The sequence below is a fragment of the Drosophila gunungcola genome, assembly GCF_025200985.1.
Source record: "Drosophila gunungcola strain Sukarami chromosome X unlocalized genomic scaffold, Dgunungcola_SK_2 000034F, whole genome shotgun sequence".
NCBI lineage: Eukaryota > Metazoa > Arthropoda > Insecta > Diptera > Drosophilidae > Drosophila > Drosophila gunungcola.
The window spans coordinates 22,364-40,174 of NW_026453187.1; the positions used below are offsets into that span (position 1 = coordinate 22,364).

Sequence of the window (17,811 nt, forward strand, 5' to 3'; positions counted from 1 at the left end):
CTTAATTATGCACATATATGGCATAAATGGTACTCAGGATCACTTCCCGGTTCGCTGCACTTGTTACAAAGAAGGAAGCTTTTAGCCTCTTCTGTCTGCGTCTTTTGGTATTTGCAAATATTTATCATACAATCGAATTTGCAAGCCAACCAAGAAATAAAAAGGTGAGACAGCAAAGTAAAGAGATCCTAAAAAAAAAACTTTGCGTTCCAGTTTATCGATCAATGCTAATTAGAAAATCCATTGATCAATAATTCGCAGAGTAAACAAAAAAAAAAAACCAAAAAGGAAAACGAGAGAGCAGGCATAGTAATAGAGAGAAAGAGAGGTAGCCTTCGCTGTGCAGGTTGATTTTATCCGCTTTGTGGGGATTACCAAACCAAACTTAAACCGTAACAGAAGCCCAACTAAAAACAGCAGAAATATACATAAAAAAAGGAAGATGATTAGTAAATATCTGGACTTAAAAATACCTCTATATTTTATTTTAAAAGTGAAAATTAAATATTTAAAGCAAAAAACAAACATTGTTTAAAAAATAATTGATTTCAAAGGAATTAATGTATAATTTTCCAATTTCACCTGATAATAAATTGAACCATCGATCGACTGAAATCGACTAAATTTATAAAGATATATTAAACATGCAGCCAGTATACCCACCAACACCCTGGATGGCGATTAAAAGGTGTCAGTTGGACACTTGCAGGGAACTTTTTGGTTTGCAGGTTGGTTTTTGCCCCACCTTTCACAGTCGGAAACTAACGATATATCTCCAAGTATGGGACATCCAGTTGGCCAGTAGTTGGAAATCTCGCTGCTGGAATTGCATAAATGCTCGGTAAGCAAATGAGCAACGGTTAATCAATAAGTCCCACAGATTGGATAATATCGTTGGCGGGGCGCGGTAGGTAGCCGGAGGAAACTGGGGAAACCGGGGTGATGATCTGATGGTTGGCTTGCATACGAGCATGTTGCGTGCCCTGCTAATTGCAGGCGAAGCGGTTAAAAAAAAAAGCGGCCACTGCGGCTAACGCGGCGTATGTGTAATGCGGTTAATCAACGACGACGACGAATGAACGAATGAACAAACGGCCTTGAGACCAGCTGCCAACCAGTTTTGGCTTATGAAATCAGCAGCAGTTAACTGAGACCGAGGCGGCCGGAGAGCATCCCAAAAAATGCAAGTGAATGTCGCTGCTGCACAAAAAAAAATTCATAAAACATGATACGGTTATGTTTCATAGGTTTCATATTGATGTCTTAGTTTTTCACCTAAGCTTTTTGTTAGCCCCAATTTTTAGTGGCTTGTTAATACGACTAAACATTTTTATTTTAAATTTTCGGAGAAGGGTTAAAAAAAATTGTTCATTTTTATGTAAAAGTACAAAAATAATTATTATTTCATTAATTCTATTTTCGAAAAGTAGGTATTAAATTCACAGAAATTCACAGGTTAAATAATATAAAAATTATATATTCTATTTGCAATAGGTTTAGATATAGAAGAAATCAATAATTTGTAAAACATTAAACCATGTTCCCAAGAGAATTCTTTAGCTGCATATCCTTTAAACATAAAGAATGCTAAATTCATTTAATTTCTCTATGTGTGGGTTTTTTAAACTTTGGAATCCCCCTTCGAACCACCGAAACTAGTGCAGTTTTGAACTTCCTAGTGGCCAAACGCCATTGAAAAGCAACAACGATCGGCGGCAGGTGTGAATGATTTAGTGTTAACATGGCCGTAACAAAAAAAAAAAAAAAAACAAAAATAAAAAAAAAACTCTGCTCCTTTCGATCATTCTGCGCTCCTCTCTCTATCTCTCCCTCCCATTCGCACAGTCAAGACCCCCGATATCCGATGTTAGCGAAATGTTAAAGCCGAAGTTGAAGTCGAAGTCGAAGCCTCTGCCGCAGTCGCTGCCACAGTCGACGTCGGCAGAATGGCAACGGCAACGGTTTTCGATGGTTGGAGCGTTCATCATTTTGCCATTTCACGTCCAGCTGGCAGCGAAATCGAAAGTGACTGCTCCCGAAGACCCAAGACATATATATATATCTATACATATAGAGAGGTCTTCAGAAAAAAGTTCATGGTACTACTGCCAACAGATCCTCCCGGCAGGTGTGTGTGTGTGTGTGTGTGTGTACGAGTGTGTGTGTGTTGGTTGGCCATATAAAATAAGAGCTACCAGTGGTTAAAGAAATCAAAACCCAGTCGAAACTTGAGCCCGAAAAAGCCGGAAAGCGGCATAACTGCATTTTAAAATACGCAATTTTTTTCCATATTTTTTTGTAAGTTTTTTTATAAATAATTGCAACAAGTCTTTACAATTTTTGAAAGATTTTCCCAGGTTTATTTTAATTTTTTTTGTTGCCCAGCTAATCAGCACACATCACATCACGCACCCTCATACACAAATTGATTTCCTTAATTGATTTGATTTTTTGTTGCTGAAAAAAAAAAAAAAAATTGAAATACAAACAACCAAAAATAGTGTACAAAACGTAAAATAAAAAGTGAAAAGTGAAAGTGCAACTTGAAAAAATGACCAAAGTGAACAACATCAACAAAAGCAAATAAATAACAACAACAAGCTAATGTGTTCAATGTTTAAAAACACACACAAAATCTAAAGTGCATAACAATTAAAGATCTTTCGAAAAATCAATTTCTGTCATTCAATTTTTACACTCTGTATATTTATTTTTACACCCATTTTTTTTACTGTTTTGTTTTATTTTTTTTTTTCGTTGAAGCTGAAGCAGGCAGTTGACTTTCAAAAGTGTCAATAAAATTTATGTAAAAAAGCAGTTAACGAAAAAGTTGATACAGCATTGACAACAACAACAATAACAACAACAAGGAGAGCAACCTAAGGAGCCACAACAACAGCAACAAAACACAGCTCAAAATGCTGCTCAAAATGTAAGTAAATTGAAAAATAATAGAAATTATCAAGGGAAGGGGGCCAAAGGAAAACAAAACTGCCGCCGCTCAAGGTCAAGTTATCGATTTAGCGGATTTCGCAAAGTGTTAAGGGTCTATTAGTTGTTATTATGGTATTATAATAATGTTAAGTTATTAGGTCTCCTTGGAAAATACTCTTAACACAATTTTATAAAACCCAGATTTCTTTGGTAGTATTGTGTATGAATTTAACTCTACTTCTTACTTAAAAATTGCGTAATTTGGGTTTATTGATTGAAAATAGTAAAAGAGTTTGGTTTTAAAATGGTAATCTTAGCTTTGATTTCCAATATCAGAATATTATACATTTAGGATAAATAAAAAGAACCTCTACAAAAAATCCTGATAATACCCAAATTACGTTTTCTACAAATATAAAAAAAGATTATAATAAAATAAGTATACGCCAAGTGGACAGTTTGCTTAATTCCGAATGTTAGCCCGCAGAGGAGTGTTAGCCTTGGCCAATCACACAGGCAGTTAGTCAATCAGTGGGCTAATATGCATGATGAAGGCGTGGCAATGATGCTTTTCATTGTGTTTTTTTTTGTGCAAAAGGTCAAACCGGCGAGGTGCCGCGATCTCTCTTTCGGAAAGGTCAACTATGCAGAAAACAAATATATTTTTATTTATGTGGGGGAAAAATCACAATCGCGAGAGGTGAAGTCAACAAACCTTTTGGCAAAGACGACGACGCATCCACTTAACAATGCAAAACTTACTTTACATTTCATGGCTGCAAATGTTGCTGCCGATTTAGTAGTAATTTTTTTTTAACTGTCTTATTACCGCTTCACTGCCTTTAAAAAACGTCAATGGCCGCCGAAGTTTGAAAAACCGAAAACCAAATTCCGAGTCCGAAGGTAAAACCGAACAGCACTCGCAGATATATTTCTTCTCCCGTTTTTGGCCAAATGAATTGCCAAATTATAATACAAATTGCATGCCACTCCCGCTTAAAGCTGAAAGAAAAAACAAATTAACAACACTCCTCTACCACCGATCTTTCAGGTTGCACTTCATGCATGCATCGCCAAAGAAAATATAGACAATGGGCCACAAGGGGCTAAGATTGGGAGTGGAGTTCCATCTAGAGTTACCCACATAATATGAGGGCTTAAAATACATAAGAGTTTTAAACAACAATAGCAGTAATAGTACACTCAGAAAAACATGGCCAACATTTTTTTTTCAAAAAAATATAAATTATTTATTATTTTGATTGTTGTCTTTCTATTTTTATTTGTTTGAAGTTTCATAATTCATATTTCCAAAAAAATACATTTATTTTATTTAATATATCCAAAACAGATCCATTAAATAATTTCAGTTGTTGAACATTTGTATTTTCTCAAAGTGTAGCAGTTAAAAATACAAAATCATCACTCAGCTTTGTTAATTTCCATCATTTAACTGCTTTAAGTAGCCAAATGCCATTGGATACCGTTAAATGCTCGAAAAAACAGGCAATAAATGATCCAATTTTGTTGAAGGTGTTTAATTGCAATCCAAGTCAAGGCAATCCTGCCATGAATAAGTGTAAATGATTCTTTGGAATTCGATTTACGCATTTTGTGTGAGTCATTAGCAGATTATACCTGAGCAATTAATTGAAGCTAATAAACTGCGGGATATTACGTGAGTTTCGAACAAGAAACATGATTGAAATCGAATAAGAAGCTAATTAAGTAGTCAGTGTTTTTTTTTTTTGTTTCTTGTACAAATTATATGTCTCTGGTATTGTGGAATCATATTCACACATTTAATGAGTCAGTTAAAGTCCTAATAATTTTGCCCGTGTCCTCGTTTTTTAAATGACATTCAACTCTCTTCTAGTGTTGGCATTACAATCGATAGCACTATCGCAACTATCGGTTGATTTTTTAAAGTCTATTTAAACATTGAATGTTTTGGTTTTTATGTTTAAAGATATATTAAATATTTATTTGCAGACTCAGTTTTGGTTAAATGGACGATAGTGGCCACTATAAGATATCGATTATTTTTGACTAAGTACACAATGTTGGATATTATTTTGCTGCGATTACTGCAATTGTGAATGGGAATATATACATATATATATATATATATTTGAATGTGTTGAGCGGTGTGCGCATTGTCACCTCATGCATGACATGGCACAACCACTGAGAGACCCTTTTGTCCGGGGAGACACCACTGCACCATCGTAAATGCACCTCCAATGTGCACCACGATGTGGCCATAATTATAACTTTTCTTAAAGTCACAGACTTATGGCTTTTGGCCATTGTTGAGCTGCCCGTTTTTGGGGCTGTTGCAATTAAAATAAGTTGAAGTTGTCTACCTTTGCAGTAAGGTGTTGCCAGCCCATGTTGCTGGTTGTTTGGTTGTTGGTTGTTTGCTAGTCCCCGAAAACTCGTTCGAGAAGTGAACGCCAGCTAGCCAGACTTGCACATAATTCAAAATGTTAAAAGTTATCGTCAAGAGCGCTCTGTTCGCATGCACAGAAAAAAATGCTGCCAAAGAGATCATAAAAAATAAAATCATAAAATAAATGGATTTAAAAAATCGAAAAGCTAAAAAATATATTGCAGAATTTCAGTTTTGCCTTTATTGATATTAATGGTTAATATTTAAAGATTTAAAGAGTTACCATAAAACAAATATATTTTTTAAACATTTCTAAGGAACCGAATAATACAATTTTTTCCTGTGTCCACGTTCGGTTTTCTTGCCTGGAAACTAAAAATCTGAATACTGGGGACCTCCGATCTTGTTTGGTCTGGTCTGGAATCGAAATGGGTTAACACCTTTTGTATTTTCTTGTTGTTATGGAAAACCGGTTCGTGATTCCTGGCTCTAGTTTCCCGGTCGTTTTGGAACCGTTTTGCGGTTCGCCTTGAGCATCGCTTTCATTGCATTGCAATGCGGATTCGCAGAGCCCAATGAACTATTGTGTGGTGGCGGTGCCGGTGGTGCTACATAGCCATATACTCATATAGCCATATAGCCGGTGGTGCACGCTCCATTCAATGGCTAGACATGATGGCCAAATCATGATCGCATGCGCAATCGACTTTGTGTGGCTAATGAAATTGTGAAAGGTTTTTCATGCCAGATTAGAGATGAGGCAGCACATCGAAGATCGCCAGATGGAGCTGAAAAGCTGAAAAGCCAACTAAAAACCGGCTAGCCGTGATGGCTGATTAAGAGCACGCGCCAATCACAAACCAGAAAGAAAGGCCATAAGTTGTCTCACGAACTTATAAATACCCTACATAATTACATTGTCCATTTCATAATTAACCAATTAAACCAAAAATCTGTAATTTAACAAAATAAGTCAAAAGTCTTTGAATGACAAACAAAATTAATACGATTTTATTTAAATAAATGTCTATCGGTTTCTAAGAATCATATTATTTTAAAGATATTTATCATCTTTTCATTTGATTTGTATAAATACTTTTGACCACCCCTGTATTTATGTTTATTTGTTCCACAACCAGTGGTATTTTCATTCAAAAAAAGCAGACATAAATACACTTTACGATCTTACTTTGAAAACAAAAATAACTGCTAATCATTATATAAAATTGTTGGTAACAATTATACCATGAAAATACTTGTACTTAGCTTTGACATACGTTAACTGCCGAATCATTTAACAAACTTTAATCAATAATTCGGAAAATAACCTTTTAATTTATAAAATAGTTTAAGATTAATTACTAAACTATTTGTTGTTGAAATTCAAAATAGAACGCTCAACCTAAATACAAATTTAATTTTATTATATGCTTTTCTTAATATTTTATTTTCACCTGGTTTTCCGGATAGCTAAACTACCATGGTTTAAAGAGTTGAGGTTTAAGTCTGATTATAGATTTTTATGTGGAAGATTAATTGGGTTAGACATGGCTGAATGCTCCAAGCCATGAATTACGAAGGGGTACTGATAATACAGAGCTGGCACTTACTTAGGCTATTAAAGTCAAGCCATGAGAGAAAACCTCTCGCAAGTGATATAGGCTCATTAGTCTAAAATTAATTTCAAATCAAATTAGCTTTTAATCCTACGTACTAGCAGCTGTCCAACATAAGTTTTGTTTTATAAATACTTAAGCTGACAATGTAATATCCACTTGGATAAGAGAAAATATGCAAAGATATAAGCTAATGAATCGTATAAAGAGCTTAGTTTTTTAGAAGGACGCGTTGCTGAGCTCTTTCTGTGGGAATCCGGCTCAAAGGACCATAAATATGACTTCCTTCTTTTCTAATACTTAAGAACTTGGTTCGGATTTCCGAAAAGTAGTTATAAAGATTCTTTTTTAAGCTGTCGCTAATATAGCCTTGTTTTTATTCAAACAGTTTCATCCTGGCCTTTCTGGCCTCCCAATCCTCGGCAGACTCAGCGGATCCCCTGGCGACATCTGCCAGCGAGAGTCAAGTAAAGTTGACCGAGGAAATTCCAGCTGCGGCGGTCCCTTTCGAGACCTCACACAAACATCCCGACGCCTTGGAGCGGGAGGAAGGCTTCCATACCTCCCATAGAATTAGCATAAGGGCCACAGATTCCGCCGACTATTCGATGAACTTATTGCCCACCAAGGAGCGTCCCGAGCTGAATCCCGTTCTGAGTGCTCTGATCAACGAGGATGTGATGAAGAGCATCGAGGCTAAACGAGCCATCGAAGAGGAGGAGCTGGCCGAAGTGAGGCGTGAAATTGAGGAGGCCGCTCAAGCGGAATTGGCCCAAAAGAGGGAACCGACCACCACTGAGGCGCCTGCTCCACTGCTGACAACCCTGCCCACAGCCGCCAAGAAGATCGATAACCTGGATGAAGATATTGTGGTGGATCCCCACGAAGAGTTCGTCAACCAAAACTTCGCCCTGGAAGGTGCAGGCAGTGAGAACAGCAAGAAATCTCGCATTGAGATCAAAAAGGGACCCAATGGTCAGGATTACGAGTACGAGTATGTCTACTACTACGAAGAGGACGAGGAGCCCAGCAAAGTGGAGGCGTCTGCTGAGCCCGAGGTGCGCGGTAAGACTAGGTACACGAATATCGATAGGAGCACGACAGCCACTCCAAGTGAGAATAGTCTGCAGAGTGGCAAGGCCAAGGGCAGATCCTCAGATGCCTCTGAAGATATCGAGGCCGAACGTCTGCCGATGATCACCAGGTTCCCCAGTCGCGGCAAGAACATTGAAGTGCCCCCAACGCCCGCCTTGGATTCCTTGGAAACCGCCGCCGAGCGCAAGAAGATCAGTGTCAAGCGTCCCAGTTTGGAGTTGGTGGACAGTGCTACCTTCAACACTGATGAGAAGCAGATCAAGGCCACTCGCAAGGGTGGTGAAAGTGAACTGAAGCCAGTGATTGCCGTCGAACAGGAGGAGGCGGCGGCCAGGAAGAAGCAGGAGCAGCAGGCCAAGGACGAGCAGGCCAAAAAGGATCAGCAAAAGGAGGCCGAAGCGGCAGCCGAACAAGAGGAATCGGAACAGACCACGCCTTCAATGGAGAAGGCCGCCCTCGATCTCTACGCCATTTTGACCAATGAAAACCTTAACAACGAGCAGACCACCGCCTTTCCAGATACCGAGGGATCCGAGGGTGTCACCACTTTTGCTCCAGACACCGCCAGCACGGATCAGGATGACGCCGGCGGTCTGACCACGCTGACCGATGAGATTTCCTCGACCAGCAGCACCACCACTACGACCACAACGACAACCACCACGACCACCACAACGGAGGCACCCACTACCACCACTACCACAACCACAACCACGGCAGCTCCTTCTCTCTTCGGTGGCAGGAGGTCGGGATTGAATGGTCTGGCCGGTCGCAATCGTTTCAAGCTAAACAGGTCCGAGGGCGGCAGCACCACCACAAGCACCACCGAGGTACCAGCCACCGAAACCACAAAAACTGGCAGAAGTAAGTTTACCTAATTTCGAAGAAAATTATTATTAATTAATCTTTCTCAACTTGCTCTGATGGTAGGAACCTACCGCAAAAAATTCAAACATGTACTATTTTCTTTTAAAACCTCTCAAGAGCCAAATCTTAACATCTGTAATGTGGCGCAGTTTTGACATTTTTAAAGATCAAGTTTAAATATTTATATTTATTTAAAAAATCTGTTTTTAGAAACAACCACTTTCTGTCATCAGTGTCTTCTTTTTACATAAGCAAAAAAAAAAATATTCTCAACGATCAAGTTTAGATATTAATAAGCATTTTTTCTCAAAGATCGCTTTTCGCGTCCCTCGATTGGAGGACGTTCTCGTCCTGGAGCTCGCACCACCGCAGCACCAGAAGCCCAATCATCGGCAGCTCCATCCGCGGAGGAGGAAGTTGTGGTCGCAAAGGAAGTTAAGCCCGTAAGCACGGGCTTCGCACGCGGCAGACGTAAGTATTGCGTATTATTAATATCTTTAATCTTTCGGTTTTAAATTGACCCTCTCAAACAAAAAGTCTTCATCAATATTCAATAAACTTTAAGTATTCAAGGAAATGTATTAATAATTTACCAATAGTGCAACGATTTTACATTGTAAATTTAACATATCTTGACTAATACTGTTTAATCCGCTTGCAACAATACTTGTCGAATAAGCTAACAGCTATCAAAGCTGATTAAATCAAATTTATTTTAAATAAAGCATCTAAATGATCGGTTATTAGCATTTACCCTTTAGCTTTGGCTACTGACTTTTTTAAAACTGGGTCAAGGGCGAAACGCTTTAGCCCAAAATTGTATATGAGGCCTTTGGAAAAGTGAATTTAAGTTGTTATGATATAAGCTTTGATTTGTATGCAAAGTGAAAACACTAGTTAAAGTAATGAATATTTAGCTCAGGGTTAATTCAGGTATCTCTAAATTGCATAGAATAATGAGGTCTAAATAAAAGGTCTAAGAAATTAATGAAAGAATTTAGGATATATTCAACTGCTTGTGTAAAGTTTGTAGGGCTCAGCACTATATATAACAAAAATATATATCAATTTGTATTGACGCCCATTTTCCCCATTTTAGCTCGCAACCGTTTCAATCTGCGCGGCTCCACCACCACGAGCACCACCGAGCGTCCCAGCGAGGAATCTCCCGCTGAAGGTGACGCCCCCGCGGAACCTACCGCCCCCTCATCAACCACTGCAAGGAGCACGCTGCGTGGTCGTCCCGGACTGGGATTACGTGGACGCAGTCGCACCACCACCACCAAGGCACCCGCCAACGCAGAGGGTGGTGCCGAGGCGTCTGAGGGTGGTGCCACCACCAGTTCCGAGGAAGCCAAGTCCGCAGCAGCTGCTCCCGCTTCTCCCGCGGAGCCAGTGCGTCCGTCCCGCTTCAATCTTCACCGGGCCGGCGGCAACCGGCTGCTGCCACGCGGAAAGCTGGGAAGATCGGGAGTCAGCACGGAGGCGCCCAAGGAATCGTCGCCAGCGGCCGAAGATTCAGCCGCCGATAGCAGTAGCCATCACAATGACGTCAAGGAGGAGGAGACGGCAGGCGGCGAGGCCGGCGAGAAGTCGAACAGCGAGGCGGGCGATCCATCCGCCGCCGCTGCTCCTGCGTCTCCCGTTACCGGGCTTAATCGCCTCAAGACCCGGCCACGCCTCAACGCCCTAACGCACAAGACTGATGCGGTCAAGCCGAAGGCAGCCGCAGCCCCCGCCCCCGCGCCCAGGAAGATCAATCCCCTGCTGGCCAAGCGACGACTCCACCTGGGAGCCACCTCCACCACGGGTAAGGAAGATTCAGACTCAAATTATCGTTGCTGTTAACTACTAGGCTATAAAGCTGTTGAATTTTTTAGGAAAGAGATGATCTGTGTATGTTTTCGAATTAACTTTTAACAACGAACATCCACTTAAATATATTTGTTAAAGAACTAAACTAGAAACTTGTAAAGGTATGCCACTTTTGATATCGGAAACATATACAGAATGGGTTGAAAAATTGATCAACGTTAAAATGCCTAACGTTAATGTAGATTATTAGAAATTGTAACCACAGGTTGAAAGAGGTATGACAATTTAATTTCGGATTTAATTTCATGAGTTGAAGTTTAATTTTGGGAAACATAAAAACAATCTTACAAATGGGTTGAACACGTGATAAACGTTTTAATGACAAATTTAAATGCAAATTAATAAATAATTAAGTCCCAGGTCTGATTTGATTTGATGATGCTATAGGAAACTTACAAAAAACTAACTAACTAACTAACTAACAATGGGTCAAAAAATGTATCAGATGTGCCACTTCTAAATCGGATTTAATTTGGTAAATTTATGAGCTATTAAATTTTAATTTTGGGTTACTTTTCTACAAGCCATCGGAAACTTGGATATTTCTAGCAAATGACAACTTTAAAAACAAACTTTTTAGTGCAGAAAATTTTAGACGAATATTACTTTAAAATTCAATTGCAGTAGATACCAGAACTCCCAGATTCACATAGTTCACTTTTCTAAATAGATACTAAAACTATCAATTCGCATTTGCAGAAGCCCCCGCTGAGGAGGAGCACTCTTCGGCAGACTCCTCTGCGGAGCAGCCCGCCAAGGAGGAGGCTTCCGCCGGAGGAAGCGACGAGTCTGGCGGAGATGGAGCCGGCAAGCAGGAGCAGGAAACCACGGAGGGGACGGAGGCAACCACCAAGCAGCAGGCCCGTGGATTGGGACTCTTGGGACAGCGTCGTCGTCTGCCGCTTCGCAAGCCGGGAACGATTCTGTAAAGCCACTCAAATCCAATCCACACAACACAATCCAATCCAATACAATCCAATCCAATCCCAACCAGTCCAAACCACAAATCGCCATCCGCCCATTGAATCCTGAATAGAATACTCGTCACGATTCGCTGCTGCATAATCCTAAAATCGGGATGATGGCCCACACAAGCGATAATAACTCTTACAAATTGTTTGATATATACATATATGTACGTCCTTTAAGTTTCCTCCTCCTCGTACTCCTCCTCCCAAGGACTCGTTAGCTTTGTACACATATTACACTAATTAAACTACTGATAAATGCGGATATACAATGTAAGTAGGATCCCTCCTTGCGTCAAGAGAAAAAGTCACCAAAACGGAATTCACGGAGCGAGCCGAAGAACGAGGAGATTCCAAGCCACTCGTAGACCACTAAGCACAAAAAAAACCCGAAAAATGTAACTGAGATGCGATTGCCCTATAATATATATATATACATATAGTAGTATATCCATATCTATATGTACACCTCGACCTTGCCCCCCTCCTTTTTCCTCTGAACACGCATCCGGAAATCGTTGCGTGCATAGCAGATACATTTATTATTATATTTTTTTTCTGAGATACAATTATGAACAAAAAACGACTTTTAATTATATATTGAATAAAAACGAAAGGAAAACATGAAAATTTAATCAAAGGTGTTTTGTTTATTTTTAGTTTGGTAATGTTGCGAGACATTCTTGATCTTAAGTAATGAATACCCTGTATTAAATCCGAATGCAGATATTTTTAATATTCGAAATATCTATAGATATAATTATAGATTAACTATGTATATAAAAATGTGAACCCTTCTCACCAGCTGAACAAGTGATTACGATTTTTCCAAAATAAATTTTCCATTTTGTTTGAGTTTGAAATTCTGAATGAAAAAGTTTTGAACTTAACCTTGATTAAGCAGATTGTTGTTTTCTCCACCTGCGGTCTCGAATTCTTATACTTTAATCTCTGGTATTGTATGTTGGCCAAACATTTACCCAACATTACGTAACGTGTTGGGGTTCTCCAAACAGAACCAAACGATGTCAAGACTATAATCGATGCAATATATACGTATATGTATCTTATCTGTTCATCTGTTTTAGCAGTTCGCTTTTTCTGTGGAGTATAAATATGTGGAGAACTAAATGCGATCACTTTAGATTGAGTGCAGCACTATGTCGGGCCGGTGGATTATTTTCATAGAGGTTATCTTGGTGATTATCCTCTCACCCGGAGTTAAAAGTGGAATGAAAAGTTCCGAAACACAATTGGAGGAAGGCAACCAAAAGTTAAATCTCATTTTGGAGGCCATAAACGAGCTCGAACGTCAGCGGTTGCATGAAAGTATTCAAAGCTCGAATTCGGATCCAATCAAACAGCGACTCAATAGCAAAAGATTAAAGTGGAATCGAAGGAGGACTATACCAGATCCTGATGAGCCCGAAAAGAGTGAGAATCGAGCATGGGTTACATCCACTTCAAATTACCAGGACGTACCAAATCCAGATTACATTAATGTGAACAATTACCTACCCACTCCTGCGCCCTGGTGGTTCAACTAGAAATAACTAGACCTGTACCTTATATAAAATATATTTTTATACCCTTGCAGAGGGTATTATAATTTCAGTCAGAAGTTTGCAACGCAGTGAAGGAGACGTTTCCGACCCTATAAAGTATATATTCTTGATCAGCATCACTAGTAGAGTCGATCTAGCCATGTCCGTCTGTCCGTCTGTCCGTCCGTTTATATGCAAACTAGTCTCTCAGTTTTAAAGCTATCTGCATGAAACTTTCCCAAAAGTTGTCTTTCTATTGCAGGTAGTATATAAGTCGGAACGAGCCGGATCGGACGACTATAGCATATAGCTCCCATAGGAACAATCGGAAAAATAAATGAAAAAAAATTATAACTTTTCTGTTTTTTATTTTTTTGTTTAGTTCTTCGACATTTAGTAATGGTTAAATATTTCCGATTTACGGATTAAATTTCATCAAAGTCGGACGACTATATCATATAGCTCTCATAGGAACAATCGGAAAAATAAATGAAAAAAATTATAACTTTTCTGTTTTTTAATTTTTTGTTTAGTTCTTCGACATATAGCAATGGTTAAATATTTCAGAATTATGGTTTAAATTTTATCAAAATCGGACGTCTATATCATATAGCTCCCTTAGAAATAATAAAAATATATAAAATAACTATCAAATAATTGAGCTGCAAATCATCATAGCTTCAATGTTTTTAAACATATACGAAAGTAAATCATAATTTTAATGTTTTCAAAAATGTTTAATTCTTGCAATAGCTGCAAGGGTATATGAACTTCGGCTTGCCGAAGTTTGCTTTCTTTCTTGTTTTTGTTATTTTAAGTGCGGCTGCATATTTGAAACAAATTTGTGTAAATATTTTACCCTTTTTTTCAAGTGGTTAATGCAGATCTATAATAAAATTCATATTAAACAAACAATATAATACATCGTCATGCATTTTTCTCCAAGACTAACATACATTTTAATTTCAATAAATTTGTATAAGCAAAAAAAAAAACTATTTATTATAATGCAAATCTAGATTAAATATATAATGTTATAACATTTATGTAAATACATAAAAACTTTTGAAGCGTTTCCTACATTTTACTTAAAATTCCCATACATTTTACCAGATATAAACATTACTCGTGATTCCCATCACACAATCCATTCACTGCTAAGCTTTTTTTGTGAGATCCAAAACATTTACCAAATGTTTAAAAGCTTTTGAGCCAATTTTTTTCCAAAATGAGCAAGATCACTAGAGAAAAAGACAGGGGTACGGAGAGGTGTTGGAATAACGATTCTACTTGAACCATGTAGTTTAACCACAACGAACCGGTTCCGATCGGAACTTGGGAAATGATTAGCGATTTTGGCCCGTGCTTTGTGGCTCAATTTGTTTGCTTTGATTCGAGTCGATTTGATTGCAAAGTGAAATGTTAGCATTGATTGATTGATGGATGGATGCATTGCTGGTCGTCGGCGGGTATCGCTAACGGAATCGAAACCGTTACAGCCTTGTGGGCAGAGGGAAAAAAAAACCAACAAATAAAAAATGGGGTGTGGTGGGTCACTCAGTCAGTCGGATATTTGCATACTTGGCCAGCCAATTTGCGAAATTTTTTCAGGTATTTTTGATACCCTGTTACAAAAAGTATATTGGGCAATACAAAATAAAAATGTATCATCTAATGAGTTATAGTGAGCTATTTTTTAATAACTGAAACCAACATTTTGAGTTGTTAAACGTAGTTTCATAAATAATTTTTTTCTTTGGATTAAAGATACTAAATATACGTATCAGTACACATTTTAAAAACATTTTTAAAGCGTACTGCGTACTTCGATCACATCAGCAATCTCTTATTTCTTGTTTCACTATCCAATCGAATTCAATAGTAGAAGTACATACATTCATTGCGGCTCTAAATACATTTTTGGAGCAAATCATTGTTAGCCTTGACACCGGGGCGTATGCGTAATCGCCCCCAAAATAAGTAATCGAAAAGCCAAAGCGGAACTCTTGGCTTACTGTTTCTGTTGTTTTGTCGGCCACACTTATTTCCGATCTGATATATTGGCCAATTTCTGAGAATATTCATAGAAAATAAAATTGTATATACTAACGCTGTTCACAACTTTTTGATGAAAAAGAACAGTATCATGATGTAATATATTACATTTATATACAATATAAAAGGTCAATACTCAAGCCTATCCTTTTTATTATTACCTATAATATGTGATTAAAAATAAAAAATATTGATATTTATTTAGTTTATTGATTTTTTCTCCGTGTAGTGCACTTTCTGGACGGCGTGTCGTCAAAAGGCGAGGAAGCAGAGCGTGGCCAAATGCAAGGTCGCTCGTTTAGCTTCTCTTAAACCTACCCATCCAGCTGGTAATTCCAAAACAAAAAAAAAAAAAAAAACATCACCCCACTTAGAACTTCGTTTAGCAGCAGTTGTTTAAACAAAAATTTAGTTAGGTTCGGCCGGTTCAGCTTCAGTTGATAATTATTATAATATGTTGTTGCTGCCTATCGCTAAATTTTTAATTGGTCAAGACAAAGGCACAGTTTTTATGCATAATTGAAGGCTTACAATTTGAATTTCAGCACACAGTCCTTCACATTGCCAAAAAAAAAAAAAAAACTAATAATAACAAAAATAAACTATACCTCTAATTACCATCAAAAACGCTGTGGGGGGTGTAAGAAAATAGTGGGTCGTTTATCGATGTTTAACCCTGAACGAGTTCGACTACTTCCGAATATAATAATAGAATTATATACAGTCCAACTTCTGTTATGGAATTTCTCACAATAAGGTGTTTTTCTAAATAGTACGATGTGCTTCATAAAACTTGCTCTTTAAGCAAATATTGTTTAAAAACATCAATTTTCTTATTGGCAGCGTTCCAACAAATAAAAGCCAACAATACTCTTTAAATTGTGTTTTAATAGTGCCACATTTTTAAGTTGCTAAGGAGTCTTTGATACTCATTTAATTTTGTTAAACATTAAAATAAGACAAATTAATGTTTCAAAACACTTTAAAAAGCTTTTAAAAAATGTAATTTATTGATCATCCAATAACAATAAAATAAAATTATTCGATTCAAGAAAATCCCACCGTAGTTATCTTCCGAGAAGAATTTCCAAACGGCTAATAATACCATTAACCAGGAGGAAGCCAAATAAGTGTCGCTTAGCTATTGCGATTTAAATAGTATTTAATTGATAACTAACTGCGGCGAGGCGAGTGCCAAAAACAGTGGACGACATGGCTGTGAAGTTTTCAATGTTGCAACAAAGTAACATTGCAACTATTTATCCAAGTTAATTGGCTGCAAAAGTGACAGTGGCAGCAGCTGAAAAACAACAGCATTTCACCAGGAAATCAACAAACGTAAGTCCACAGCACACAGCACGCACATCTCGATTTCAGTAGCAGGCAGATTTAAATTGGGAGTTAAAAAACTAACCCTGGCCACCTCAATTTCTCGTGCCAAAAATTAAAGGCAAATATAGCCCAGTTTATTTTATTATGTGAAAAGGCAAACAATGCTGGCAGGAAAATACGCAGCAAAACACTTGAGCTCTAATTCCGTTTTTAGATGCTTAGGTATAAAAAGCAGAAGTGGATAACTTTCTCCACTCACAAATCGAAAAGTAGTTCAAATATGAAGCTGTTCTATCAAATTATCCTGGGTCTGGTGCTCATTTTTGCCATAATGAGTTCCTTGACTAACGCTAAATCTCTGGAGGATGATGATGCTACTGATGAGTCGGATGAATCCCTAATCGGAGATGCGGAATCGAATGAATCTTCGCCCCAGGACGTCCAACAGGATTATCTCAATGTGGGAGACTATGTGCGTCCTCCTCCTCCATGGTGGTTCTAAATTTTAATTAAAAAAAATTTTTTTTTAAATCGGTTGTATTCAATTATTGTATTAATATTCCATAGGACTACATGTTTTGCTCGATTAATAAACATATTCCAACTAGTATAATGATTGTACTTAATCAGGAAAACAAAACAACAAAAATATAATCAAAATTTAATTAATTTTTAGGTGCAAAAAAAAAGGTAAATTAATGCCCTAAAAATATGTAAAACTTGTCAGCTTTTTTCCTAAAATAACCTGAAATTACCAGTTGCATAAGACTCAAGAAACGACTTTTATTTATTTAATGGTCAATTATCCTTAATTCAGAAAGTATACACTTTTTATGCATATATTCCCGTTTACCTATAAATATTAAAAGCGAAATTTAAGTTTGGCTAATAAACCTAGATTCAGTAAGTGCTTTTCATGAATATATTCCATTTACTTTCGTATATTAATTAAAAGCCTCAAATTATGGTTTATAAATTTTATGACTGCTGGAAAAAGCTGTTGAACAAGTTAATGCAAAATATATCATGCACACTTACTCACACTTATCTTTTCCACAACCGTCACCAATGGAAATGTTTGCCTTGACGAGATCGGGCGATTATTAATCGATTATCGGCCGATTACCATAAGA

General features: G+C 37.7%; 3 protein-coding genes across 5 annotated transcripts; all 3 read left to right on the forward strand.

Moving 5' to 3' along the window:
• The first annotated feature begins 1,979 nt into the window (after window positions 1-1,979).
• On the forward strand, window positions 1,980-12,181 carry LOC128260587 (mucin-19). Of its 3 annotated transcripts, none has more exons than XM_052993727.1 (6): window positions 1,980-2,099; window positions 2,764-2,932; window positions 7,331-8,901; window positions 9,217-9,375; window positions 10,004-10,714; window positions 11,479-12,181. In XM_052993727.1, exons 2-6 carry the CDS (start codon window positions 2,919-2,921, stop codon window positions 11,706-11,708), a joined length of 2,685 nt encoding a protein of 894 aa, XP_052849687.1. In that variant the 5' UTR covers window positions 1,980-2,099; window positions 2,764-2,918; the 3' UTR covers window positions 11,709-12,181. The 3 variants fall into 3 exon arrangements, with proteins under 3 accessions (XP_052849687.1, XP_052849686.1, XP_052849688.1); XM_052993726.1 differs by having other exon boundaries at window positions 1,981-2,128; XM_052993728.1 differs by lacking the exon at window positions 1,980-2,099 and adding an exon at window positions 2,201-2,298.
• A 688-nt stretch (window positions 12,182-12,869) lies between these two features.
• LOC128260592 (uncharacterized) lies at window positions 12,870-13,391 on the forward strand. The gene has a single exon (XM_052993733.1). It carries the CDS (start codon window positions 12,908-12,910, stop codon window positions 13,292-13,294), a length of 387 nt encoding a protein of 128 aa, XP_052849693.1. The 5' UTR covers window positions 12,870-12,907; the 3' UTR covers window positions 13,295-13,391.
• A 3,520-nt stretch (window positions 13,392-16,911) lies between these two features.
• On the forward strand, window positions 16,912-17,266 carry LOC128260594 (uncharacterized). The gene has a single exon (XM_052993734.1). It carries the CDS (start codon window positions 16,959-16,961, stop codon window positions 17,178-17,180), a length of 222 nt encoding a protein of 73 aa, XP_052849694.1. The 5' UTR covers window positions 16,912-16,958; the 3' UTR covers window positions 17,181-17,266.
• Window positions 17,267-17,811: the final 545 nt, after the last annotated feature.

What these genes read in the sequence shown, in the direction of transcription:
- LOC128260587 (XM_052993727.1), top strand. An exon ending in AACCACAAAAACTGGCAGAA is followed by an intron (nt 8,902 to 9,216) that starts GTAAGTTTACCT and finishes TTTTTCTCAAAG; the next exon opens with ATCGCTTTTCGCGTCCCTCG. An exon ending in GGGAGCCACCTCCACCACGG is followed by an intron (nt 10,715 to 11,478) that starts GTAAGGAAGATT and finishes TCGCATTTGCAG; the next exon opens with AAGCCCCCGCTGAGGAGGAG.
- LOC128260592 (XM_052993733.1), top strand. Translation starts at nt 12,908, where the DNA reads ATGTCGGGCCGGTGGATTATTTTCATAGAGGTTATCTTGGTGATTATC.
- LOC128260594 (XM_052993734.1), top strand. Translation starts at nt 16,959, where the DNA reads ATGAAGCTGTTCTATCAAATTATCCTGGGTCTGGTGCTCATTTTTGCC.